The following is a 27748-nucleotide window of genomic DNA, read 5'->3' as shown; positions in this document are numbered from 1 at the left end:
GATCTTGTGTGGTGGTCTGGGATAGACAAGAGATATTGAACATTTTGTTCATGACTGCACTGTTACTGTGCTCAGTGGGAAGACTGGTTATCCGGTTCAACCCCCCTCTACACCCTATAGTGTGGCCACATTGGCCTAGAGAGCTCCTGCAGGTTGATATTTGTGCGAAGTTCCATGAAGTTCCACATCTCCACCATTTTCTCATTGTTTCTCATCAGTACCCAAGCGGCCTGCAGTGCTCTCTATAGGGTCTGTTACAACATGTGCAGTGGCTGATTTCTTGCAATCTCTGTTTGCCCTCTGGGGTCTGCCCTCTGCTGTCAATGACAATGAGCCTCACTTTGCATCAAAAGAGACCTCTTCTTTCCAAGCCACCTGAGGCTTACGTCACATTCAGACAGCTCTCTACAATCCCAAGGCAAATGTCACAGTTCTGTTGTTTCTGATATTCAGTTTCTGGGATGGGAAGTTTTTAGTTGGGGAAACGGTTATTATTATATCTGTGCAGCCTTGCCAAAGTGCCTTGTTTGGTCCTGACTTTGCACGTGTTAGTGAAGCTCATGAATTTTCTGAAATGAGAGAGTCTCTGTCAAATAAAAAGTTGTTGAATGCATGCTGACCTTTGTGTTCTCTACAATAAAATGTCGTGACTGACCATGTGAATTTAATAGGTTTAAATTTAATTGAAAATAAAAGTGTTCTGCTTTATACATTCAAACCAAAACAATAAAGTTGATAACACTTTGGTTAAATGACATTTAAGTAAGAAAAACCCTCAAGAGAGAGTAGGAGCAGAGGAAGTCATACTGAAGTCATTTTATTTGATTACGAAACAAAGTAGAAATGACTGTAAATACAATTTAAAAAGCAGATTATAATGATGGACACAAATAAATGATTGTGTTAAACTTGAAGCAGAGTTTTGGTCATCTAAATATTTTTTATAACAATAGCACCTTGCAAACTTGCAGATAAAGCAAACAGTGAATGTCATGAAGGATCTTGGAGGAAAGTGGGAACCAACCCTGGAGATGGTGTCGGACCATCACAAGGCAAACTCAAGCAAATATTCATAACTGGACCAGCTCAGAGCTGACGATGAACCTAAACAACACGCTTTTCGGACGGGGAGGAAAAAAAGACACAGAGAGAGGGGTGCAGGGTTCACCCAGAGTGATGCTGTTAGGCAGCAGAGCTAAATACTAAAGCAAAACAAACTTTAGTCCAAATTAGATTACAACATAGGACCAGTAATTGCTTGTGAATTTAAGATGATTAAACTCACTCTTAGGCTGCGACGAGGCCATTCACCCAAAATTAAGATTAATTTGTGTTATAATTTATTTTTCATTCTTATAATATTTGAAAAATCAAGCATTCCCCCTGGGCCTTTCAGTTAGGAGACCTGTGTTTGCTTCCCAGGTCCTCCCTGCGTGGAGTTTGCATGTTCTCTCCTTGTCTGCGAGGGTTTCCTCCCACAGTCCAAAGACATGCAGGTTAGGTGCATTGGCGATCCTAGATATTCCCTGGTGTGAGTGTGACCTGTGGTGGGCTGGCACCCTACCCGGGGTTTGTTTCCTGCCTTACACCCTGTGTTGGCTGGGATTAGCTCCAGCAGACCCCCCTGACCCTGTAGTTAGGATATAGCGGGTTGAATAATGGATGGATGGATGGATCATTCCCCACTATTTCTTCAGTGCTTCAATAACATTCTCCTTTGTAATGGTTTTCCAATGATCCGGGATGTCAGTTAAGCGCCCATTGTATTTCTTCTCCAAGTCTTCTTTAAAGTGACATACAAACCACTTCCAGAATGGCTGCAATGACTTATCTGGTGTGATGGACCAACAGACGTACTCGGGACCTGCCTGCCGATAATCTCTGAATGGAATTTGGTTGTCTTCTGAAAGCACTAGAAGACAGTCACTGGCGACAAGACTTGAGCAAATATCAGTCACAAGTCTGTCAGTTTTGTACCATTTTACACCACGAATTGTCTGGGGCCGATGGAACTGAGCACAGTGATCGTCACCTTCATGGGTTGGCATTGTGTTTATACACATGGCAGAACAAAAAGGACACTTTTTACAACAACCACAGCACTGTTTGAACAATTCCTCATGAGGCTGAGACCTAAACAGCTTTCTATCAAGAGGGGTGTTGCCACTAAACTCTTCCTTTAATTCTAAATATGTACTGTTCAGTAAGTCATTGATGCTTTCTTTAAAGAAATTCATGTCCTGAATATCCTGATCTTCAAAGCCTCGTACATTATTAATAGAGAAAACTATTTCATTTTTAAGTTCTTTGCAAAACCTTTCTATCCAAGCAGTTGCTTTTGTACGAGTATTTCCAAAATAAGCAGCTGATTTAGAAATGGCCAAAGAAACGCTGCTCTTGATGTTTTCAAGTTTTTCTGTGCAAATGTGAAAAATTCTAGGATTTCGGCTTGAAAAATAGGCCTCCTCTCGTTCTTTAATAAACACCTCATAATATGCCTTTGGGTTATTAATGTACTGCTCACATCTGCTAAAATCTAGATTTTCTAAAAGAGACAGTAAGATGTGATTCTCAAGCTTGGATTTATTTCCATTTAACGCTTGATCACCACATCGTATTTCTGTAGCTATAAGCGCAGAACTTTTATTGTAGACTTCCTGACGGATGGCTTTTTTTAGTTCTCGAGTGATGCAGTCTGCTAACACAGTAGCTGCGCTCGCCCCACTGCAGTAAATCTGAAAACACCCAAAGTAGTCTTCTTTTTTATTTTCTAGATATTCCAGAGGATTGTTAATCTTCTGAAATGCACGGTTCATCTCTTGGAATCTCCATATGATATCACTTCTTAAATACAACGCTACGTCAATTGAGTATTCCTTCTTAATTTTAAACCTATTTTGGTTACACTTACAGCTTTTTGCTGCTTTTAAAATTGTGTTGATGATTTCATACATAAAGCTTTTATTGTAATCGACTCTGGCTGCCTCCTTTTCTTTAATATAGTCATTAATGTCCTCTATTATGCTGCTGGTGAGATTTCTCATACAGAGCTGGTCCTGCTGGTTTATGGTGTGTTTAAACACGTATCCTTTGTTCATTTGTAGATATGCGGAAAAATCATCAACGTAAACGATCCAGGTGTGGGACTTGCTCTGTTTACAGGAGTCAATTAGTTTCCTTTCAAAGTTTTCCAACAAAACTGCATCAGCATGGGCATTTATGTTGGGTGTCTGAACATCGGGCATCTCTGATTTCACTCGAGTCTCCCACTGAGTCCACATCATCTGAAAGGCATTTTCTAGTTCTTGTAATGTCAAATTTTTACCTTTAATCTCTCGTGCCAAATCCTGGCTCCTCTTCATCAGCTCCGACTCGTACTTTCCTTTCTGCTCTTCTACTTTTTTCAGACCCTGCTTCATTTTGATTAAATCAGTTAATTTCCTTTCAGTCCCTTTAACAAGCTCTGATTGGAGATCCTTCAAACCAAGTTCAGTTTTTGCTTTCCACTGAATTATCAAGTCTTTATCTTTTTCTTTACTGAAGTACTCATTCACCTCTTTTGTAATTGCTTCATATATCGTCTGAATTTTTTCATCCAACTTGAAATCTCCCGTATCTTGCAGTGTTTGATTTTCAATGCTGTTGCGAAGCTCGTTCTCAATCTCAAGCATGTGACTCCTCAGCCGCCAGCTCCAGTCTGCATACTTCTCCTCCACCTTCCTATACGCTGCAATCTCCAGTGTATTCTTGAAACTGAAGACAAAGTCCTCATCCAGAAGAGCAGACCAGAGGTCCTCCATGCGTGTTTTAAATTCTGAAATCTTTATAATCCCCTCTTGCATTTCTTCAGAAAATAGAGATTGCTTTAATTTCTGAATATTTTCACTGTATCTTGGATTTGGCGGGGCCATTGGAGGATTTCCTTCCCAAAGGTGACTGAAATAGTGGACGTGCCTGTTGATGTCAAACTTGATGACCTCTGTAAATCGTGAGATATCACACATCTCCTGTTTTGCTGCAGTTTGTGTCATGAAATCCAGCCTCTCCAGCAGCCGCCTCCTTCCTTCCACATTCTTTTCTCCTGCTGTTATTTCTCCAACATTCTGATGAACAAAAATGCAGCTTGGAGAAAGTTTTACTTTTTTCATCCTCATAAAGGCCTGCACTGAGATTTGAAGAATATCCTGCATGTCAGAAGGGTTCTCCCCAAATATATTGATCAGAGTCAGCTGGCCAATGCCAATTACGAATGTTGCAAGCTCATTGTCATGTTTCAGAGTAGCTTTGTCTCCGAGCTCTAAAGCTTTAAGTCCTTCAGTGTCAACCACCAGCATGTAGTCAAAGTTGAGTTCATTATATTCATCCTTGACTTTAAGTAGCTGCATGAAAGCTCCTCTGGTGCAACGACCGGCACTCACAGCAAACTGAAGACCAAACATGGCATTCAGCAAAGTGGACTTCCCAGTGCTCTGAATTCCTAAAACAGAAAGAACAAAAACTCTTTTGTCTCCCAGCTTAGCAATAACCTGTTCAAGGACTGAACTCACCCAGGTAATAGCAACATGAGAAGCGTCTCCATCCATCAGTTCAATGGGATGCCCAGAAATCATGAGGTCAGCAGCAAGTTGTGGTAGAGTCAGAAACATTTCATTTCTCATATGCTGGGATGCCAGTGTCTCATAGATCTGACCAACTTCTCGAAGGAGATGTTCCAGACCCAAAGTGGAAGCCACAAGTCTGCTTGAAGATTCCTCAATTTCTTTTTCGAGGATGTCTGTATTTTGCCTCTTTTGCTTTTGCTCTTCCATTTTTGCACACAATTCAGAATGCTTTTCATTCAGTGTTTGAAGCTTTCTTGATGTTAGATCATTCAGAATTTGTCCTAACCATGCCAGGAAGAACTTTTGTCTTATTGTGTATTGAGTGTTGAGATTCTGAATAAATTCCCTCATGACATTATTTAGTGGAAAAGCTCTCTTATACTGTTCGTTTCGAAGATGACTTTTTTCCATTTCAATGTCACCTCTTTGTTGCTCAATGGTTCGATTTTCATTTGCCCGTAGGCGATTGGTTTCTTTATTTTTTTTACACCAGTTTTGCCATAAATCCCCTTGAAGTGGAATGAACTTTTTTTTAGCATCTAACAGTGACATCTCTCTTAATGGCTTCACTGCAGTTTCAGCCATCATTTTAGCAGCAGTGCAATCTTTGTCATCTTCATCTACTAAGAAATGAAGTCTTCTAGCAACATCAGCACCCTGTTCAATGCTGAATTTCACATTGGATTCTGTCAGAAGGCCCTGAATGCACTCTGCGAGTTCTTGAATAAGTTCAGACTGATTTCGATTTCTCAGAGCTAATTTCACTTTGGTCTTGTGGTTTCCTTTTGCAATGTTTGTTTTATCTGCATACAAGCAGATTAGAGGATTTGGAGATTGCACAAGCTGTGTTAAGATTTCTTTACCTTTTGAATCCAAATGCTCTTCCATCAGAAGAACAATATTGATGGTTGAAGTTTCAAAAAGAAATTGGACTTGCCTGTCATGTTTTCGTGCATCCCCTCGGAGATTTGTAAATGCAATGCACTCATTGAACTGGTCATCCTTATTTCCAGGTGGACAGTACCATGAGATCTCTACAACCCCATCCATTAGCAGACTCTCATTACTGCTTCCTTTGCAATCCCTGTGATAAAAAGTGTCATGCTTTTGATGGTTTAATAAACCATTCATGATCTGGGACTTTGATGAAGTGCAACGGCCAAACCGCATGAATGTCACCATAGGCACTGGTGTGCTACAGATGTTAGCAGTGATGCTCTTCAGGGAAGCACTTTGGTTGCTGAGTGTATCTGCACATTTCCAACTCCTTTTCAGTGGTCTAAAGGACCATATTGGCAATTCAATCTTTGTAGTGGACGGATTGGGCACTAACAATGGAAGAGCAAACTGGCAAATCGAGAGCTTGGATGTGATGTACTGCCAGAGAAACATGTCAGAGCAGTGATAGACAGCCATCTGGACATCCATGAAGTGAAGGCTTGCTGGTTTGACATTGCAATCGGTGTTATCTTTAGAAATGTCAGGGTCATCCAAAAAGTCTTCCAGACTGATTGCACTGGTTGTCTGGCAATTGATTCCAGTGAATTTTGCTTCAGTTTTTGATTTTTTAAATATGATATTTCTTGCTCTGTAATCAATCATGAGAAGTTTCTGGAGAAAGTAAAAGGGAAAATCATACTCCAAGGATGGTGCAGTGTCATGTAAAGAGAATTTGTTGATCAACAAAACGTCAGACATTGTCAGTTTCTTTGGATAAAAAGGCTTGAGCTCCAGCTTTTCAATCACATTACAGCATGTGTGTAGAGGCATCCCTGGTTCAGACTTATTTCTTTCTCTATTTGTACATGGTCTACTATTCAAAATGGAGTCTAATTGTCTCTCGAAACATTCAGTACTGGCATCTTTATTACTTTTCTGGTAGGTTCCATTCATTATGGAGTCTAGCTGGTCCTTAAATTTTTGCCAGTCACTGAGCCCCTCATTGAATTCTTGAAGAAATTCTCTGATATCCTTGAGCAAGACATCCTTTAAATTTGACTCCAGGAATGACAAACGTTTCTTCTTCACTTCAGGAGTCACTCTTGAGTATTCATTTGTTACCGTGAGGCCAATGATGATCACAAAGGCCTGTGATTTTAAGATGCTTTCTCTTCTCAAAGATGAATACTTTTCCATTGCTTTGTTAAGCTCATCATGAATGAAGATGAATTCTGGATAATCAAGAATTGACCGAAATGTGTTAGCTGTGTCCGAATATCCCACAACTGTGACAATGGAAAGTAGTAATGATAACTCCTCCATTTGCTTCATCTCCCTAAAATGTTTACATAACATAAAAACTGAAAATCCAATTTTACTGGTCAGTTTTACCTTAATTTCCTGCAAGTCTTTTGGAGAAGAAGCATTTTGAATTTCTATTTTTGCTGACTTTAAACTTTTGCAGAGTTGAGACACATTCTTTACAGACTCTTCTTTCTTTGTTTCCTGGCTTGATTCATTCAGCCATGTCATAATGAAAACGCTTTCCAGAAAGCTCTCTGATTCCTCAATATCTGGGAGAAGAAGCAAGTGCATCTGTGATTTTATGTATGTGCTTCTCTCATTTGGTGATGTCTTATGTGTTGACACAATAGAATATAAAAAACCCTGCAGTGAAGGGTCTGAAAGACATTCATTGATCCACACCTTACAGCTCTTTGTTTTGTCAATCAGGTTATTTTTCAGTTCTGATAGCTGTATCAAGTGCTGCTCAGGGTCAGAGGCATTCCATGACTTAATGGTACTCAAGACCTCTTGAACTTCTTTGAAGACGATGCCCAGCTCTGCACCAGTTAAATCACTTGTCCTTAATCCAGATAAAGTTTCATATCCTTCAGCAAGACAATCAGCAATTGTTTGTACATTCCTAAATTCTGTACTATGACTGGACAAGATTATTTCCCACACTGGAACCAGGTTTACTCCTCTGTCAATAACAGACCAAGTCTTGCTACTGGATGTCAATCCAGTATTCCATTGTAAAAGCTGACCAGCTGCTTCTGGGCCACCAGTTTTTGACACTGTAAGCTGAATTTTATTTCTCAGTATATCAGTTTTCTTTTTACTGTCTGATCCTTCTGAGGATGACATCTCTGTGTCACCTCCTGCTGAAACGTTTAAGCCAAATCCACTGTAACTGACACCAATGTAAGAATTTAATGACTCTGATACAATCCTTCTCACCTCTTCAGTTTCTTGAGAGTGAAATCCTTCACAGGATGCCTTCCACCAGTATATACCTCCAAAATGTAGAGGGCCTTGGTTTGCATGACTTCCAAATCTGTCAAAAAATGTTTGCATCTCTTTCAATTGAAGCTCTTTGTCTTTAGTATTCATTACAAGCATTTCAATCCTTTTGAGCTCATCAAGTGCTGCTTTTGTTAGAGTCAGATCTGATTTGTTAATAAAGTATGAGGCGAGTGGAATATAATTATATTTAATGGTGCAGATATAGTTCTTCTCTGTCAATGAATTACTTGCTCTGGTCAATTCAGAAGATGTTTTAGGCTGCAGCTGTACATCTAAGGTGAAACCCCATCCACCACCTTTAACTGCAGCAGCAATGCTTCTTCCCATTTTTTCCATCAGTTTTCCAAAACTGGCTTCTGATTCATGGGATGAAACCTCAACTTGTTCAAAGACCTGAGTATCTTGTGGTCCAGTGAGAGTGAAAGATTTGGGAAGGTCTATCAGTTGCTCCCTCTTATTCATAAGGTCCTCAAGTTTTTTTGTCTTGTAAATCCCCTCTAAGGCAAGACCACCAGACGCATTCTTAATAATCTCTCCATCTGACAGATTCTCATTCTTTTGAAGTGAGGACTCCATACAGTCCAGCTGTTTCTGCATATTTTCTATCACAGCTTCCAAAGGGACAGTTTTGGCTGTCCAATACTCAGGGGGTATTTCAAGTTCTGTCTGAAGTTTCTCCTTTTTGGCTTTCACGTCATGGTCACTTTGATTCTTGCCCTGCTCATACAACGTTCTCAGTTCTGTCAGCATACACCTGCTCTCCTCTTGTCTTTTTCTGGCCTTCTCGAATCGTTCCTTTTGTAAATATTCAACTACAGAATTTTCATCCTTTATATTAAATACACTTTTAAGGGCCCTTTTCTCCCATTCTGCTTTGGAATCTGGTGAATGTTTTTCATAGTCGTCTCTTCCCACATATGGCAAGGCTTCAACATTAATGTTGCCTATCTTTTCTTTCAGTTTCTGAAACCAATGGACAGGGTTGAATCTGACATCTTTAAAATACTTCTGAAGGCCTTCTGCTTCCTGCTCTGGATTAGAGCTGCCTGACATCTTAAAGAAACAAAAAGGAAAAAGTTGCTGTTTATTATTGTTAAAAGACATAGTAGACTTAAATACAGTTTCAGTTTGACTTTAAATTTGATTGATGTTAATGTGAAGTTTAAATGATTATAAAGATACAATACGAAAGTGAAGAAGTACATCTCTGACTGATTGGGGAAAAAAAGTTCTTGATGTTTACTGCAGCTTGTCTCTTTTTGTCAATGGAGAATATTGATATCGTAGAGGCCAGGGAACTATGAAACAAGCTGATATCATTTATCTATGAATAACAGAGAGCTCTCTCAAGGCTCCTAAAAAGAATTTCAACAGCTTTATAGAAGGGTTATCTCAGGGAATAAGGCTGCCTTTTGAGAGATGTACAGTTTATAGGGAAGCCACAGAGAAAAGCGGGGGGATATCTTGAGTTCTTGAGGAGAGATGGTGTGCTGGAAAGGAGTGACAAGGCACAGATCACAAATGCACAAGTACATAGCAGAGCTCGGAGCAGCCATCTTTAATTTATGTGAACAAGATGAGGTAAGCATTGACTTGTCCTTGTTATATTCTTTATTGTTTTCAAACATACTGTAGCCATACACATCCCTTTAATAGCCATTGCGGAAATAATCAGATGAGAGCAATATAGTACAAAAATAGATACATGTATTTAACTAGCTGTAAAAGATAACTGCCACTCCCAAAAAATAGTATTTATATATACATAACCAGGCCAGAGAGAGTCCTTTGCAACAATACAATTGTCATCCTTTTCTTCACTGGGGAATACTGATGATTATACATTCATCTGTCAGAGTGTTTGATGGCATTGAGAGGCTTCTGGCTTCTCAGTGGTTTCTCCTCATTTTATACCCTGGCGTTTTTTATGAACCTTACTGGATTTGGGCAACTATTATCTGAGCTGTGTTATTTTCAGAACAATATAGCACCTTCTACACCTGCTCTAATTGCTAATAGCCTGTGCCTGTCCATGGAATAATTTCAGAAAGAAAGATTTAAATAGCAAACAGGAGCTCTTGGCTATGGACCAAACAGAGCAACTACTGTCTGTGCCGTCTTCCAGTTGTTATCTCATCTCCCTGTCAGGTTCTCTCTGTCAGCTTATTTGTGTGGTATGAGCTATTAAATAATGGGTTGGAATGATGTGTTTGATATAAACCTCACAGATTACAGTAGCACACTTCAAACCTATTACTGCAGTCAGGAGTAGTCTTAGGGTATGCTCCCATGAAGCCGGTTGCCTAATTTTACATAGCCAGTGACTCAGTCCAAGTAATCTATGACTAATTCCAATAAAAGCAAGCCAAGTCTGTGTACATGAGAGATGAAAACTAATGAATGCACATCTAGAGGAATGAGAGATGTGAACAATTTGGATGGCAAAAACAGGAGAGAGGCTTCTCTGTCTGATGTCTCATTTTTTTCACAACACAAATGAATAGAAAAAAGATTAAAAGGGCCAAGATAGCTGTTGTAATTGCCATATCTGTTGACCCTTTGTGCAGCTCTGTACATATGCCACACAGCACTGTTTTGGCAGCCAATAATAAGCACCTGCACAACTATTCTGGAAAGTCAGGTGGCAGATGATAAACTAAACTTGAGCAGTGCTATTCAGCTGTTTAAACGGGTGCAGTCCAGCGACAAGATCAGCAACTGCAGATGGCAAATCTCACATACCGCACGACTATAAGTCAAGTAATATTGTGTGGTGTTTCCATCTCTTTTATGTCAGTGTTAGTAACAATGTAACTTTTTCGATTAAATGGGCTCCATTTCTTAAAATTTTGCAATTATGTCAAAATTTAATAAATGAAAAAGTTATATTGATATCTTATCATACACTTAAGATTATGAAAGCAAAACTGCTGTGGAATGTTACTGTGCCAGGAAAAGAGTCCTAACATTCCCAATTATCTCCAAATTTAGCTTACAAAAAAAAAGGTTAAATAAAGCAAGAACTTATTTACAATGTTTACTTTGTAATCTTAATCTCATTAATTTTTTTTTTGCTAAACCTGGAGAGTGTTCATCTATTTTACAATAATGTGTTATTAATCATTTAACTCTTATTGATTTTTATTTCGCAGATGACAAGGAGACCCTGCATTAGTCTTTGAAATTAGTTTTTCATGAATACTCAAATTACAATATTACAATATCACTAACCACCAAAGTTATTATAGTTTTGCCTTTTAATATTAGTTTTTATTTCTATATTTTTTCTGACCTTTCAGTTTTGTTTTAGTTTTCCTTCATTGTGTATTTTTAGTTTTAATTTAGTTTTATTATTTTACAAAGATATTTCTATTTTATTTTTATATATATTAGTTTCAGTTTTAATTTTAGTAATTATAGTATGGTTAACGAGCTACTATGGAGTTTAGTGTTTGTGTCACAATGAGACAGAACTGTACACTTAACGTATTTGGATATAATATGAGTTTAATGTTAGTGGAAGCTTATTACACTACACGACACAGTTTACTGTTTGGTTTTGTTTTTTTATGATAAAAACAAGCATAATCAAAACCAGATACTGAATATGAACAATTTTACACAATTTTATAATTTTACAAATATTTTCTATGTCATTTTCTATGTCATAATGAAAAAATCTGTGCTGACTGTTGGCACTTTTTTTCTTTTCCTTTTATTGCACAGAATGGGCCAATTTGTAATGAAATTTGGTGAATTTTAAGGTGTGAGGGTTTTTTACTATAAATGTCTACAGCACACAACATATCCTGCACTAATGACAATGTGCTTATAAAATCTCTCATACTGGGCTTTGTTATGTCACCCATATTGATCTCTGATTCCTTCTCAGGCACAAACAATTTATAGACAGAATTTTGCCACCTGTAGGCCTGAAAACATATCAAAAATTAGAAAAGAGATTCTACTGTGTAGTGACAGGTGTGATTATGAAAATCACGGGGCTTAGGAAGAGCAGGACTCTTAGGCTTGAATCAGTGTGCAGACCCCACCTAGCTGTATTGAGGGAAACAAAGAAAAACAAGCATGTAGTGTGAAGGTTAGGGGCAGTGGGACTTGAATAGCCCACCATAAGAACAGTAAACCCATAATGAGCAGAGTAAGAGTAGGTAATAAGAGTATGGACAGGCACAAAACAACAGAGACAACACCTGAGACTGAGAACAATATATACATTATCTAAACCTGTTTATCCAGAGCAGGATCACAGGAAACCTGGAGTCTACCGTAGCAGGTTTGGATGCAAGGCAGGAACAATCCCTGGGATGCAATATGTATGATATGGCTGATTTTAAGAACAAAAAGAATATGATATTTCAACTATTCATTTTGAGACAGAGAGAAACATTGAAAAAATGGGGACTGATATTTTAAAACATAATTCTGCTACTGGATTTTTCTCACAATATCAGGTATTTTGAGCTGTGAATATTAACTAAAAAAGATAAATTAATAAATATAGCATAAATACAAAAACACATTACTATGTTTAGCTTTTCATCTCTTGGTAGACTCTCTTCGCCTATCTAGCTGTAGTTCATTGGAGGCATTGCCAACTCAGGAATTTTGCAAAGTTTGTATCGCTTCATTGTTAAATGACATTTTAAAAGCAAAAGTAATTGGTCAGTAACGATATGCTGATCTTGTATGCTGACCTAATCAGTCTCTCGATGAGTGCCGTTTTATTTTCAAAAATTGGGAGTGGTCTCCCCTAGACTTTCTCATGTACTCAGATATGGGGATGGATATTTGAGGAGTAAACCACAAGACAATGATTATATTATGTACATTAAAGAACTATCAACAACAAATCAAATTAATAATATATTGAACAATTATTATAAAAGTAAAGTTGAATAAATTGGACTCTGCAGCTGCATGAATAAAAAAAATCAAGTATGTGTTCAGGTAAAGTACCACTTCCGGTTGATGAATTTGACCCAAAAGTTACTACAGATCTACAATTCTGGTGTAACAACCACATGCCAAATTTCATCCATCTATCTAGTTGCATTTTTGAGTTATCATGTTTACACACACACATACGTAATTCTAAAAAAAAGCATTTTCGGACTGAGGAGGTCTAAAATATCAAGATTCATCAAAATCTTGAGGTCAAATTTTTTTCATGATTACTATACTTTCTCTATACTTTGTATACTTTGAGTGCGAAGTGGCAGGTGAATTGCTGTCAACAAAAAGCAGGCACCTGAGAAGTAAACTGAAACGTTACTCACTCGTGATTTTTTGTTGAGCAGCATATTTCAATTTCAGGTGTTTGAATTACATTTTGATATACATACAACAACTGCAAAGAAAGGTGGCGCGTAAATCGCTTTCAGTTCCACAAGCCTTACGCTCATATTCAGCTCGCTCTGTCACCGCAAATGCTATGTGATCACCCGCCCTCCTTCACCAGCTGCCATTCACTGGATGAATATATGCGGGTGGCTCGTGGTGAATGAGTTTCAGTTTTAGAGTTAAAAGTTATAAGGGTTAAAAACTAACAGCAAGAATATTCATTCAAAAATGAAAACTAAAATTATTTTAGTAAATTATGATTTTATTTCAGTTAGTCTTTCCAGCTACTTTAATAGTTTCGTTTAGTTTTAGTTTTTCATCAGTTTTACGAAAAAAAATTTTAATAACAATTTCAGTTTTGATTTTAGTTTTCGTTAACTACTGTATAATAACTTTGCTAACCACAGCATGATTTCATCACATAAAGAGGATTTTGTAAATTTTCTTTGAGGATCTTCAAACCCTGACTGGACAATAGTTTGGAAAGCAACTTCAATTTATTTGAATAATTTCTGAATGCTGCTCCTTACGAACAATAGGTTCAAAATGTTTTAACATGTTTACAGGCAAAAAAAAATTAGAAATAGAGCCGAGTTGAAGCACAAAGCAAAACAAACTGTTCTTTCTGAAGATTTTAAAGTAGCATCCTGGATTCACTGTACTAATTCCTTTTATATTTTTAAACTCTTTGATCATGTCACCTCTTAATCTCCATTTGCTTAAACTGAAAAGGTCCATTTATGTCAATATGAGAAGGGACTGAAGAAGCTGAACCTTTACATTTACATTACCATGGGATTTGACCTTGATCTTGTGTAATAAGTTTCCTGTGTTTTGAGAAACTGTAAAAATGTTAGCAAAAAGAAAATGAGGTGTGTGTACTTGTGCTCCATAATTTATAAGGTTGGCCCATTTAATGATTGAGTAATAAGCTCACCCGTGGCTATAATATCCATCCATTTTCTAACCCGCTGAATCCGAACACAGGGTCATGGGGGTCTGCTGGAGCCAATCCCAGCCAACACAGGGCACAAGGCAGGAACCAATCCTGGGCAGGGTGCCAACCCACCGCAGGACACATACAAACACACCCACACACCAAGCACACACTAGGGCCAACTTAGAATCACCAATCCACCTAACCTGCATGTCTTTGGATTGTGGGAGGAAACCGGAGCGCCCGGAGAAAAACCAACGCAGACACGGGGAGAACATGCAAACTGGCTATAATATCCTCCTCTTATTTTTCTGATCTTAATATAATTATAAAGGTGTAAATTGAAGTAACTTTCTGCACTGGGTATCAATTACACATGTACAATGTTAGGGCTCTGTCCTCAAAGCTTTCTGTTACAATGCAAATACTGTATACCCACTAAGATGTGGCTAATCTCCCATTTCAATTTCTCTTTTACATTAATGGCCTCTTACTCGACTTTTCAATTTTCAGTATTTTCCATACATAATGCATATATTATACACATCCCTATCATTCAGATTTACTCAGCTTTTTGTTATTGCTGTAATATCATAATCATTCATCCATCCATCCATCCATTATACAACCCGATATATCCTAACTACAGGGTCACAGGGGTCTGCTGGAACCAATCCCAGCCAACACAGGGCACAAGGCAGGAAACAAACCCCAGCCCACCACATATTATAATCATGTGCAGCCATAAACAACTCCAACTCCCTTGTTTTATCCTTGGCACTTCTATAAATATCAATAATCAAGCAATTTTAATGCATTACTTATGTTATTTTGGCCTGTTAACTGTAGCCTAAGTTATAACCCTGGCCTGTCCAAAATGATTGCTAATCCAAAAAAGCAAGGTCTGGAAGTTCACACATTCTTTAAATTGGACTCTGAAGTTTTCGGGATTTACACATACATATGAGTAAAGATGTTGATGGTATTCTAGAAAACTTCAGTGAACAAGGGTCTGCCCAAGAAAACCAGAAAACAGCAGAACAAACAAAAATTCCTATACTCCAAGAGATATTTCTATATAAAAAAATTGCATTGAGCATATCATTGAAAATTAGAAAATTACATTGAGTTTGCTATAAAAATGGTAACAATATGTGTCTGACACCAATCCCATTTTCAGTGCCCTTTGAACTGAGAGACACACAAACGTTTACCACATCCCCATCTGATGGACACCAGATCCACCTGCAGCAGACTTCCCACATGAACCCATAGAAGACAAATAAAACAATCCTGGTAAGTTCAAGACAGAGAGAAAGTTTCCTGCTTTTTTTCCTCATACTGTTACTGAGAACCTTGTATAAGGGGAAAACCATTAGAAAGCCCAACTTGGTGAAGCATTTCTCCAGTCATCAAAATCAAACTGGTACAGTTTCCCATGATGTACCAAATGCAAATTCTTATTTAGAATAATATTTCTTTATGGGGTATGTGATTTTTTGATTCATTTTTTGTGATGCAATTTAAAGGGTGTGTGAAGTTGCAGATCTCACTTATTTGGAGTAGTCATCCTCATTATCATGATCTACATCGATAACTTATGACAAAACAATATATTGCTAGAATTTTTACTTTGTGTGACAGTTTATCATCACTGGTGCTGGTGGTCTAATACATTGTGAAACACAGTGTCTGTCTGTCTCTCTGTCTTGCATTCCCACTGCAATATCCTCAGGTGGCCTCTGTGCTTCTATTGCTGTTTCAATTTTCCAAGACTCCTACTTATCACATGGCTCCAATGATATTATCTCCACTGTCTAATCACTCACTTCTTAGTCTCAGTCTCACATTACTCACTTGGGATCAGAGGCAACACCATCTGCACTCAGTTTCCTCAACTCAATGAGCTTACCCAAGTCAGGATTCTTTCTGAGACTTGCCAGCAGGCGTAAACTGCATCCAGACCAATGGACTTAAGCAGAGGAGTGGGTGTTGTAAATGCTGCTGTATAAGTTCTTTGTCTTCTCTCTCTCTGTTTTACACAACACACACACACACACACACACACACACCAAGTCTCCCTCCCCTCCAGCCAAACACACTTATGCTCTCTAACAGTCTACAGATACGTTTGCAGCATTTCTCTCCTGGTCCCCATGGTCCCACAAGAATCTTCATGCCAAAACTGCCAGTGCTTGTAACAGTTTAACATAATGAATGAAAAAAACTTACGTGTACAATTGCACTTAAAAGTGTAAATAAATTCTTCAGACACCTACATAAAAATCATAACTTGGGCACCCCCACGTCAAATGTTTGTGTTTGCCAACATTTTGTGTACAGCTTTTCAAATAAAAATGTAAATTATACATCTACACACTTTTTACTGCCTCTAAAGAAATATATAAGTGTCACAAAACCAAACAGACCAAAATAACATAGAGTGACAAATTACCCAAGTATCGTCCGATTTCTTGTACAAGTAAAAAATAACAATAACGAAAGAAATTTTTATTGAACAACAGCAGCAGAGTAACAGATCTGTGACAATGCATGTGGCAAACTAACAGTAGCTTTAACTGTAAAATAAACAAACTGCAAGTGCACTCCCAAACACCAAATAACTTTATTTTGTTATTTTCCAAATTTCAACAGGCAAAGTTTGAATAATAAAATTTAAAATGCACATAAAGAACATGGATATGTATGCATGGAAAATGTGCAACCTTTGGCTCCATATTTTCAAATGATGTTAAAATTCATTGCATAAAGCAATGCAAGAAGCATATTAAGCAAAAGCAAATAGCGAACCTTTTTTGGAAGCCTGAAGAATAAGCTGTTTTAGAGATTTGCAGAGTGTCCACACCTCTTGTAGATCACAAGAATGAAAGTCAGAGGACTCTGGCTTAATATAGCAGGCTCGATATCTATGTATCTTTAGTGTCACATGGCAGTTTCGGAACACACCTCAGAAACCATCTAGGGGAAAACCCGCTGCTTTGCATAAGAAACATTTATGATTCTGCTACTTCCTGATGTTTAAATAAAGAAAACTTTGAACAATACATTGAAGGTCTGCATCGAGTAATGAGTAGTGATGCACGAACCCCACTAAATTTGTTTCACCTCGTGTTTGCCAAACGTTCAGAAATATATTGAGAATGTCGGAAAACTCAGCAAAATGCATGGAAGTCAATAAGGAATGGAGGACTTGAGCCAGTCTGAGTGGCTTATAATGGTGCAGTGTTTTTATATGAGGGGTAGGGAAGTGTCTGCTAACTATGCTGGACCAATTATTGTTGCAAAAAATGAGAACTGAGGTGTGAGTTAGCAGTGTTAACCACTGCTGATATAATTATACTTGTTTATCTCTTGACCTTCTATCACTAAAACTAACTAACACCCATAAAGCCTGTAATACAAGGGATCAGTGATATCTTCAATGGCTGCCCCCATTAATTAATCTGCACTATATAGTGTGGAGCCTAACTTGCTAAATCCAGCAGTGAAGACATAACATATAGTGCATCAATGCAGAACAACAAAGTGCTTTTATAATATTTTCATTATGCTCAGCTAACTTGTCAAATGAAAATAATAGCGTTTTTAAATGCATGTGGGGTACAAATCCAGCTTGATTATCGATTAGGTAGTGGAATCATGCATCTGCTTATACAGCATACATTTTTCACTCATGTACAAAACAGATCAAGCAGTTCCGTAAAGTGTTAGGTAGACAATGCTTACAGTTAGTATTCATGAAAGTTCTACATTAAATTGTGCAGGTAGCGTAGACCTGGTAGTGAGCTCCCCATCCAACATGATGATGATGAATTTTCAGGAAATAATACCAGATCTGTACCAGATTAGGTATCCCAAGTTACAATTGGAAAATTAAATGTTTTTCGTATCAAACTAACACCTGCTAGTATGAGTTACCCCGAATGTCTTAATTAAGTACTAAATATGGGATATTCATATAAACAAGTAGGGGCATGATTCATCATATCACTAATCCCAGGGTACAATTAAATAATACTAGAGGTAAATATTGAGCCTCACCCAATGTAATAATTACAAAACATAAAACAGGGCTGTGTTAGCTAGCTTTTTTATGAAAAAATAAATATGTATATAAAAATATGTTTACTTTTGAAGATAAAAAGCACACAGCTTCTGAGAAGTATTACATCATCAGGTTCATCTAACTTTAATCTTTTTTTTAGGAATGGTTCTGAAAAGCAATTGTCAAAAGATTGTAAAATTTGTGGAGACCCAATAATTCAAAAATAAGCAAGCTATTCACCCAAATATCTTCATCTGCTTATACATCGACTATTGCTAATGAGATTAACAGAACATAATGAAAGGTGTAGCACTTTGAATGGGTGACAATGTATTTCATAACAAACTTTAGCATAAACACCTTAGGACAGAAGAGCATGAGAGAAGCAATGCACGTTGGGTTTGTGTGGATGCACAGGGTCAGTTCATGGTGGTGTAGTGCTTTTTACCAGTGGGCCAGTACACTAGCTGGCCAATTCAGTCGAAATACAGACCTTATGAATGAAGTTTGTGGGAAAGATGAGGGGTTGTCAGGTAGTATTGTCCAGTGGTCCTACTTATTTTTACTTTTAAACAATGGACTCAGGTGGATCCCTTTCTTTATGCCACTAGCATGAAAAGTTGGAGCAATTCTGAAATAGTCAGTTAAATAGAGCTGCCACCATATTTGCTCACAGAGCTGAGAGAAGTTCAGTCAAGCTGTTAAAAGGCAGCAAACAAATCACAATTTTACTTTGAAGCACAGGCCTTGTAGCCTTATGATATTTGACAAGTGTGGAGTTCATTAACCTTATTATGTGAAGATAAATCTTCGCATTTTGCTTTCATGTTGGTCTGTTTGTCATAATAATTAGAAATTTTGTTTTGACAAAGAATAACTTCTGACAATAGATAACTTTTCTGTCTTTTTCATGTATCCATTGAAAACATCCAGTATACAATAAAATTTGTTTGGTATATTGTAAGAGAATTAACAGACCATGATAAAGAATTGGAACACCACCCTGGTGACCCCTTATAAATTAAATAAAATAATCAAAAAATAAACATGCACAACAATTGCAGCAACATTTTTCCAGATATGAGTTCCCAATTGCTCTGTCTCAAAATGGTGGATGTTCCGGTTATATGCCCTTCCAGCAAGAAGAGGCAAGTCCACATGGATGGACACTGGAAGTGGTGTTATGGTGTTATGGCTGTCAATCTTTTGGTCTGCAGATGGAGGAAAAAAAGATGCATTAGGACACAGTGCCCACCATTGGGAATTATAATCACCGGAGCCCTTAAGCTGTCCCCTATGTGCACATGCATGACAATAGATTGTGCCATACTGTACTTGTCAGCATATCTTTTTAACAGTGGAACTTCAGGACTGTTAAGGGTCATACATGTGAGTTACAGGTGATGTAAACTTTAAAGTCCAAAGCCCCAGCTGTTGTAGCACACTTAAGAATCATTTTATTCTTACTTCTGTCATTTTCTAAAAATTAAATTGGCAGGGCGTTGAACTCTGGCATGCTATTAAAAAATAGGAAAAAATGTATAATTACACCATGTTTTTCTTTCTTATTTATCTATCAGTGAAACTTTATTATACTGATGATCCTGATATTCAAACACTGTAGTTTAAAAAGTATTGGAAAAAGCTACAAATTGTGATGCACAAATTCGTTGTACACTGTTAAAAATAAAGGGGTCAAAGCTGTGCCATAGGGAACCATTTTTGGTTCCCAAAGACCCATCCACATGAACATTTCAGAAAGGACCTATATCTAGATTTGTAAAGGGTTCAACACAGTCAATACCATGATCTGATCATAACAGATTTGTGAAATACCAATGGCTCCTGATTTTACAAACACTATTACTGCATACAATAACACAGGCTAAGTTCAGGTTTTCTTAATCTGCTGGTGTCCTTTAGAAGACATTAAAGATTTAATTTTTCCACATACTAGGAATTTTTTGAGGCACAAAGAACCCACCCCAGAATGAAACTGTGCTTTGTTAAGCAATAGTTCAAAGAGAAAGCACACAACCCATTGAACAACCAGTATTTTTAAGAGTGTAGGTAGCTGTTTAAACAATCAAACTTTAATGATTAACAGTACATATTGGGGCACAGTCACTTGCATTCATTGGGCCAATTTAGAGACACCTGTTAACTGCTTTCATTACAATGTTAGAAAAACATGGAATACCTGAGGATCAAACTTTCAGAAATTGTGAGAATGCACAAAAGCAACATTGAGAGAGCTCAGGTGAAGATTAGAAGGAAAATCTATAACACTAACCACTGTGCCATCCCTTTAACCCATTTTGGCCTCCAGGCAGTGTTCCAGCTCCCCAAATACCCGACACAAAGGCTCACATTTAAAAAAAAGAGTTTTATTGTGGGGAAACCCTTATAGAAAACATTTCCCAGACCACAACCACAGGTACAAAGTAACACACAGCAATTCTTTGTCTTCTCTCTCTCTCTCTGTCTCTGCCTCCTCTGCTCCCCTCAGCAAGTTTTATGCTCCTCTCGACTCTGGCTCTCGTAGCTGAGGCAGACAGCTCCTTTTATGTTACACCTGGGTGGTTCCTTGAGTTTGTGTTTCTTGCCTAAACACAATTAGAATATTTGACTAATGATACAACCAGTTGCATGCTATGTTACCTCAACGGTCAGACTTCCAACTGTCCCACTAAAACACTCTGTTCGCCAAACACTTGTTTCCCAAGAGAAGTCTTGCTATCTTGCTGAATCTCTGTCAGCATCTCTCCCTCATGGAGTAAGTGTTCTCTTTCACTTCTAGGTATCTCGTGTTGTAACGACGACCTAGGTATGCCTTGTTTCTCATCTGCCGGCTTTGCTCGGTCCTTTCATGCATCTTCCCTCTCTCACTGGACCCACAATCAGCATCTCTCTGGTGAAACTATCTCTTCCTTCCAAGGGGTTGATGACATCGTCCATGTGTTTCATGTCTTGTGAGCTATGTACCCTCATCTGCCTGCGTGTCCCTGCACTCTGTGCAAGTGATTTTGACAGTACTCTCGGTGGACTCTCTCTACACCATCTGCCTTCTCACACCATGCTTTGGTCTTCCTCCATCCCTTCTGCTCGTGCTTTGTCTCTCTTTTAGCACCATTTCTAGCAACACCTACTGCTAAGAAGTATATAACTGCTTCAATCTCTGCCTAAATCGATATGGTGATCAATTAAACAATAGTACATATCAACTTCCTTTGCTTAGCAGAAGTGTAGACACATTTTCACTGGTTAAACAAAGGCATTGTTGCCAACTGTCAAAAAGTACATACACTTACTAGTCATTTTATTAGATACAACTCTTCCATTGTTTGTTAATGCAAGTATCTAATCGGCCAATCGCATGGCAGCAACTCAATGTATTTAAGCCTGTAGATATTGTCAAGATGACCTACTGAAGTTCAAACCAAGCATCAGAATGGAGAAGAAAGGTAATTTAAGTGACTTTCAATGTGACATGGATGTTGGTGCCAGATGGGCTAGTCTGAGTATTTCAGAAACTGGTGATCTACTGAGATTTTCACACAGAACCATTTCTAGGGTTTACAAAAAATGGTCAGAATATGGAAAATGTCCAGTGAGCAGCAGTTGATGCCAGGCAATAGTAACTCAAATTATCATTCATTACAACCGAGGTATGCAGAAAAGCATCTCTGAATGCACAACACGTTGAACCTTGAAGCAAATGGGCTACAGCAGCAGGAGACTATACCAGGTGACACTCCTGTTAGCTAAGAACAGGCAACTGATGCTATAATTCGCACAGGCTCACCAAAAATTGACAATAGGAGATTGTGAAAATGTAGCCTGGTCTGATGGGTCTCAATTTCTGCTGCAACATTCAGATGGTAAGATCAGAATTTACTATTAATAACATGAAAGCATGAATTCATCCTGCTTTTTGTCAATGGGTCAGGCTGGTGGTGGTGTAATGCTATGGGGGATATTTTCTTGGCACACTTTAGGCCCTTTAGCATCAATTGAGCATCATTTAAATGCCACAGTTTACCTGCGGTTTGCTGACAATGTCTATCCTTTTATGACAGCAGTGTACCCTTCTTATGAAGGCTACCTCCAGCAGGATACCATACCATGTCACAAAGCTCACATCATCTCAGACTAGTTTCTTGAACACGACAATGAGTTCACTGGACTCAAATGGTCTCCATAGTCACCAGATCTCAGGCCAGTAGAATACCTTTGGGGTGTGATGGAATGGGAGATTTGCACCATAGAATCAACAAATGTAGCACCTAATCTACAGCAACTGCATGATGCTATCATGTCAATATGGACCAAAAGTGCTGAGGAATGTTTCCAGTGCCTTGTTAAATCTATTCCGGGAAAAATTATGACAGTTCTGAAAGCAAAAGGGCGTCTGGCCATGTACTAGCAAGGTGCACCTACTGTATGGCTTGTTTGGCCCCTGGGTAATAACCAAAAGAATTACATCATGGGTACAAGCAGCCAAAATTAACTTTCTCCACAGGGTGGCTGGGCTCTCCCTCAGAGACAGGGTAAGAAGTGCAGATACCTGGGAGATGCTTGTAGTAGAGCCACTGACTCTCCATATTGAGAGGAGCCAATTAAGGAGGTTCAGATATTCGATACATATGCCTCCCTGTGGAGGTTTTACAGGCACAACAAGATGGGAGGAGACCCAGGGGCAGACCCAGGGCTTGCTAGGAGAATTATATCTCCCAGATGGCCTGGGAATGCCTTGGGATCCCACAGTATGAGTTGGCAAGTGTGGGTGGGAAAAGGACATATGGGCCTCACTGCTAAGACTGTTGGCCCTGCGACCCAGCCTCAGATAAGTGGTGGAAAATGAATGAATGAATTTAATAGCATTTATTAGTCTCCTGCTCTAGTTTTTATAGTGACACTAATCTAGAAGACATAAATTAACCATACAATATAAATGTTTTTGTGAACTATCTAAAGTGTCTTAGACTTTTGCACAATGCTGCATATAAGGATACACAGTAATCAGTAAAGTCTGTCTTTTGTACTACCAATTTGGATGAAACCATAACAACTAATCGATTTTGAGTTGAAGACTTGATATAAATTTAATGGAGCAAAGAGCGGTTCAACAAATCTCCGATGAAGAGCAAAAACTTTGGACAACGTTTTCCCTTGCCCGGACGCGGGTCACCGGGGACCCCTCTGGAGCCAGGCCTGGAGGTGGGGCTCGATGGCGGCGCCTGGTGGCGGGCCTGCACCCATGGGGCTCGGCGGGCACAGCCCAAGAGGTAACGTGGGTCCTCCTCCCCATGGGCTCACCACCTATGGGACGGGCCAAGGAGGTTGGGTGCAGTGTGAGTTGGGTGGTGGCCGAAGGCGGGGACCTTGGCGGTCTGATCCTCGGCTACAGAAACTGGCTCTTGGGACGTGGAATGTCACCTCTCTGAAGGGAAGGAGCCTGAGCTAGTGCGCGAGGTGAGAGGTTCGGCTAGATATAGTCGGACTCACCTCGACGCACAGCTTGGACTCTGGAACCAATCTCCTTGAGAGGGGCTGGACTCTCTACCACTCTGGAGTTGCCCCGTGAGGCGCCGAGCAGGTGTGGGCATACTTATTGCCCCGACTTGGAGCCTGTGCATTGGGGTTTACCCGGTGGGCGAGAGGGTGGCCTCCCTCCCCTTCGGGTGGGGGGAAGGGTCCTGAATGTTGTTTGTGCATATGCACCGAACAGCAGTTTGGAGTATCCACCCTTTTTGGAGTCTCTGGAGGGGTTGCTAGAGGGCATACCTTCTGGGGATTCCCTCGTTTTGCTGGGAGACTTCAATGCTCACGTGGGCAATGACAGTGAGACCTGGAAGGGCGTGATTGGGAGGAATGGCCCCGATCTGAACCCGGCGGTGTTTTGTTATTGGACTTCTGTGCTCGTCATGGATTGTCCATAACGAACACCATGTTCAAGCATAAGGGTGTTCATATGTGCACTTGGCACCAGGACACCCTAGGCCTCAGGTCGATGATCGACTTTGTGGTCGTGTCCGGACTTTGGCCATATGTCTTGGACACTTTCGGGTGAAGAGAGGGGCGAGCTGTCAACTGATCACCACCTGGTGGTGAGTTGGCTTCGATGGTGGGGAAGATGCCGGTCAGACCTGGTAGGCCCAAGCGTGTTGTGAGGGTCTGCTGGGAACGGCTGGCAGAGTCCCCTGTCAGAAGTAGCTTCAACTCCCACCTCCGGCAGAACTTCAACCCGCCCCGAGGGAGGTGGGGACATTGAGTCGAATGGGCCATGTTCCGTGCCTCTATTGTTGAGGCGGCTGACCGGAGCCGTGGCCGCAAGGTGGTCGGTGCCTGTCGTGGCGGCAATCCCGAACCCGTTGGTGGACACCGCGTGAGGGATGCCGTCAAGCTGAAGAAGGAGTCCTATAGGACTTTTTGTCCTGTGGGTCTCTGGAGGCAGCTGATAGGTACCGGCAGGCCAAGCGGAGCGCGGCCGGTTGTTGCTGAGGCAAAACTCGGGCATGGGAGGAGTTTGAGAGGCCATGGAGAGCGACTTTCGGACGGCTTGAGGAGATTCTGGTACACCGTCCAGCGTCTCAGGAGGGGGAAGCAGCGCAGTGTCAACACCGTATATGGTGGGGATGGGGCGGCTGCTGACCTCGACTTCGGGGACGTTGTGGGTCGGTGGGAGGAGTACTTCGAAGACCTCCTCAATCCCACTAACATGCCTTCCAATGAGGAAGCAGAGCCTGGGGACTCTGAGGTGGGCTCTCCCATCTCTGGGACTGAAGTCACCGAGGTGGTCAAAAACTCCTTGGTGGCAGGGCCCCGGGGTGGATGAGATCGCCGGAGTTCCTTAAGGCTCTGGATGTTGTAGGACTGTCTTGGTTGACACGTCTCTGCAACATCGCATGGACATCGGGACAGTGCCTCTGGATTGGCAGACCGGGGTGGTGGTCCCCTCTTTAAAAGGGGACCGGAGGGTGTGTTCCAACTATAGAGGGATCACACTCCTCAGCCTCCCTGGAAAAGTCTATTCGGGGTTCTGGAGAGGAGGGTCCGCCGGATAGTGAACCTCGGATTCAGGAGGAACAGTGTGGTTTTCGTCCTGGTCGCGGAACAGTGGACCAGCTCTTCACCCTTAGCAGAGTCCTGGAGGGTGCATGGGAGTTTGCCCGACCGGTCTACATGTGTTTTGTGGACTTGGAAAAGGCATTCGACCGTGTCCCTCGGGAATCCTGTGGGGGTGCTCGGGAGTATGGGGTACGGACCCCTGATAAGAGCTGTTCGGTCTCTGTACAACCGGTGTCAGAGCTTGGTCCGCATTGCCGCAGTAAGTCGAGCCCGTTTCCAGTGAGAGTTGGACTCCGCCAGGGCTGCCCTTTGTCACCGATTCTGTTCATAACTTTTATGGACAGAATTTCTAAGCGCAGCCAGGGTGTTGAAGGGGTCGGTTTGGTGGACTCAGGATTGGGTCACTGCTTTTGCAGATGATGTTGTCCTGTTTGCTTCATCAGGCCGTGATCTTCAGCTCTCTCTGGATCGGTTCGCAGCTGAGTGTGAAGCGGCTGGGATGAGAATCAGCACCTCCAAATCCGAGAGCATGGTCCTCAGCCGGAAAAGGGTGGAGTGCCCTCTCAGGGTTGGGGAAAGATCCTGCCCCAAGTGGAGGAGTTCAAGTATCTTGGGGTCTTGTTCACGAGTGAGGGAAGAATGGGCGTGAGATCGACAGGCGGATCGGTGCGGCATCCGCAGTGATGCGGGCTCTGCATTGGTCTGTCGTGGTGAAAAAGGAGCTGAGCCGTAAGGCAAAGCTCTCAATTTACCAGTCGATCTACGCTCCTACCCTCACCTATGGTCATGAGCTATGGGTAGTGACCGAAAGAACGAGATCGCGAATACAAGCGGCTGAAATGAGTTTCCTCCGCAGGGTGTCTGGGCTTTCCCTTAAAGATAGGGTGAGAAGCTCAGTCATCCGGGAGGGGCTCAGAGTAGAGCCGCTGCTCCTCCGCATCGAGAGGAGTCAGATGAGGTGGCTCGGGCATCTGATCAGGATGCCTCCTGGACGCCTCCCTGGTGAGGTGTTCCGGGCACGTCCAACCGGGAGGAGGCACCGGGGAAGACCCAGGACACGCTGGAGGGACTATGTCTCCCGGCTGGCCTGGGAGCCTTTGGGATTCTCCCGGAAGAGCTGGAAGAAGTGGCGGGGAGAGGGAAGTCTGGGCCTCTCTGCTTAAGCTGCTGCCCCCGCGACCCGACCTCGGATAAGCGGAAGAGAATGGATGGATGGATGGACTTGATATAAAAGGGTGAAGTGCAGGCACAGTGGTTAGTTTCGCCTGTACCCAATCACTTTGAGTACAGACTTTGTATGTTCTCCCTGTGTTTATGTGACGTTTCCTGCCTTATCCCAATGTTTGGTCAATCAGATTATATACAACTAGCCATGTGTGCCCAACTATGTTGCGCGTGTTAAAGTTGTCTGTGAAGGGCTCCCTGTTTAAACGCGGCTGCCCGTCGTGAACTGGGTCCTTCATTGCACAGCATTATGATTTTTTATAAGAGAAACAAAATTACAAAAGAAAACCCTTGGATATTGATTCGATAGGAACGGACTACTCTGAATCACTGTCCGAATAGTAATCATGTGGTGGTGTAGGAGCATTTCTGCTTCTGTCCGTTCACAGTCCGTCACGTTTTCACGACGCTGTCGTTTCCTCTCACAATGTCTTCTCAACCTTTCTCCAATCTCACAGGTTGCTTTGTGGCAATCCAAAGAGTAAGACAATATACACGGAGCAATGGTTATAAAAGGGGGACACATAGGTATCCAGGCTCTTTAAAGCATTAATAGGGATCACTTCATTGACATGTGAGCAAGTCACGGTACAACTGTAAGACGCGCAGCACTCGCCGGCTACAACGTAACAATAATAATTTCAAAACATGCTGTTATGTTGTCATTCATTTTACCCACTGTCTTTCTTTCATTCATATGTTACGTAGGCACGTACCTTTTATCTTCGGTAATCTCATTCTCTAACCAGGCCTCAGGAGCTAACCAGCGTAACACTGTCCACCACCCCTTTTGTAATTTCGGCACATTGTTGACATCCATGAGTAACAACAACGTACTAAACTGGAAGGTGGTCTACGCATGCGTGGAATTCGAGGACAAACAAAGATCAAGATCTAAATGAAGATCTATTTAGTTATAATTTAAAGCACAACAATTTGTTTAGTTTGAATATCTGTGTTTTGAGGTGTGACTGGAGTACTACAGTCTTCAGTAGTATAAGCCTGGAGGAGATTCTTAATGCAATGCCTATGTTTTAGCTGTCTCTCTACTGCCATCTAGTGCTTCTTCTTCTAATTCATTCACGGACAAACAAAGATCAAGATCCAAATGAAGATTATATATAGAGATAAATGTTGAGGCTGGCATGAATGTTCTTCCTCTGTCTAAATTTTCTTTCCTGACTGTGAAATAGGTGGTGAGGTGTTTATTCTCCACTCTGCCTTTGATTTATGCAGTTT

The 27748-nt window shown here is 40.7% G+C and overlaps 1 protein-coding gene across 2 annotated transcripts in view; it reads right to left on the bottom strand.

Moving 5' to 3' along the window:
* Nucleotides 1–1444: 1444 nt before the first annotated feature.
* The window catches only part of LOC120536712 (interferon-induced very large GTPase 1-like), a 36454-nt gene continuing 10150 nt past the window's right edge, over nt 1445–27748 (bottom strand). The window contains exons 1-2 of one of the 2 annotated variants that reach the window (XM_039765165.1): nt 16960–17020; nt 1445–8903 (exon numbers count right to left, since the gene is read on the bottom strand). In XM_039765165.1, the coding sequence (XP_039621099.1) occupies nt 1686–8903 (7218 nt within the window). In that variant the 5' untranslated portion in view covers nt 16960–17020 and the 3' untranslated portion in view covers nt 1445–1685. Of the gene's footprint in view, nt 8904–16959; nt 17021–27748 lie in introns of those variants that run through there. The other variant, XM_039765166.1, reaches the window with a different exon arrangement.

This window comes from Polypterus senegalus, chromosome 10 (assembly GCF_016835505.1).
Source record: "Polypterus senegalus isolate Bchr_013 chromosome 10, ASM1683550v1, whole genome shotgun sequence".
Lineage (NCBI taxonomy): Eukaryota > Metazoa > Chordata > Cladistia > Polypteriformes > Polypteridae > Polypterus > Polypterus senegalus.
Note: the sequence above shows the minus strand (reverse complement) of the source record. Positions and strands in the feature narration are given on the sequence as shown.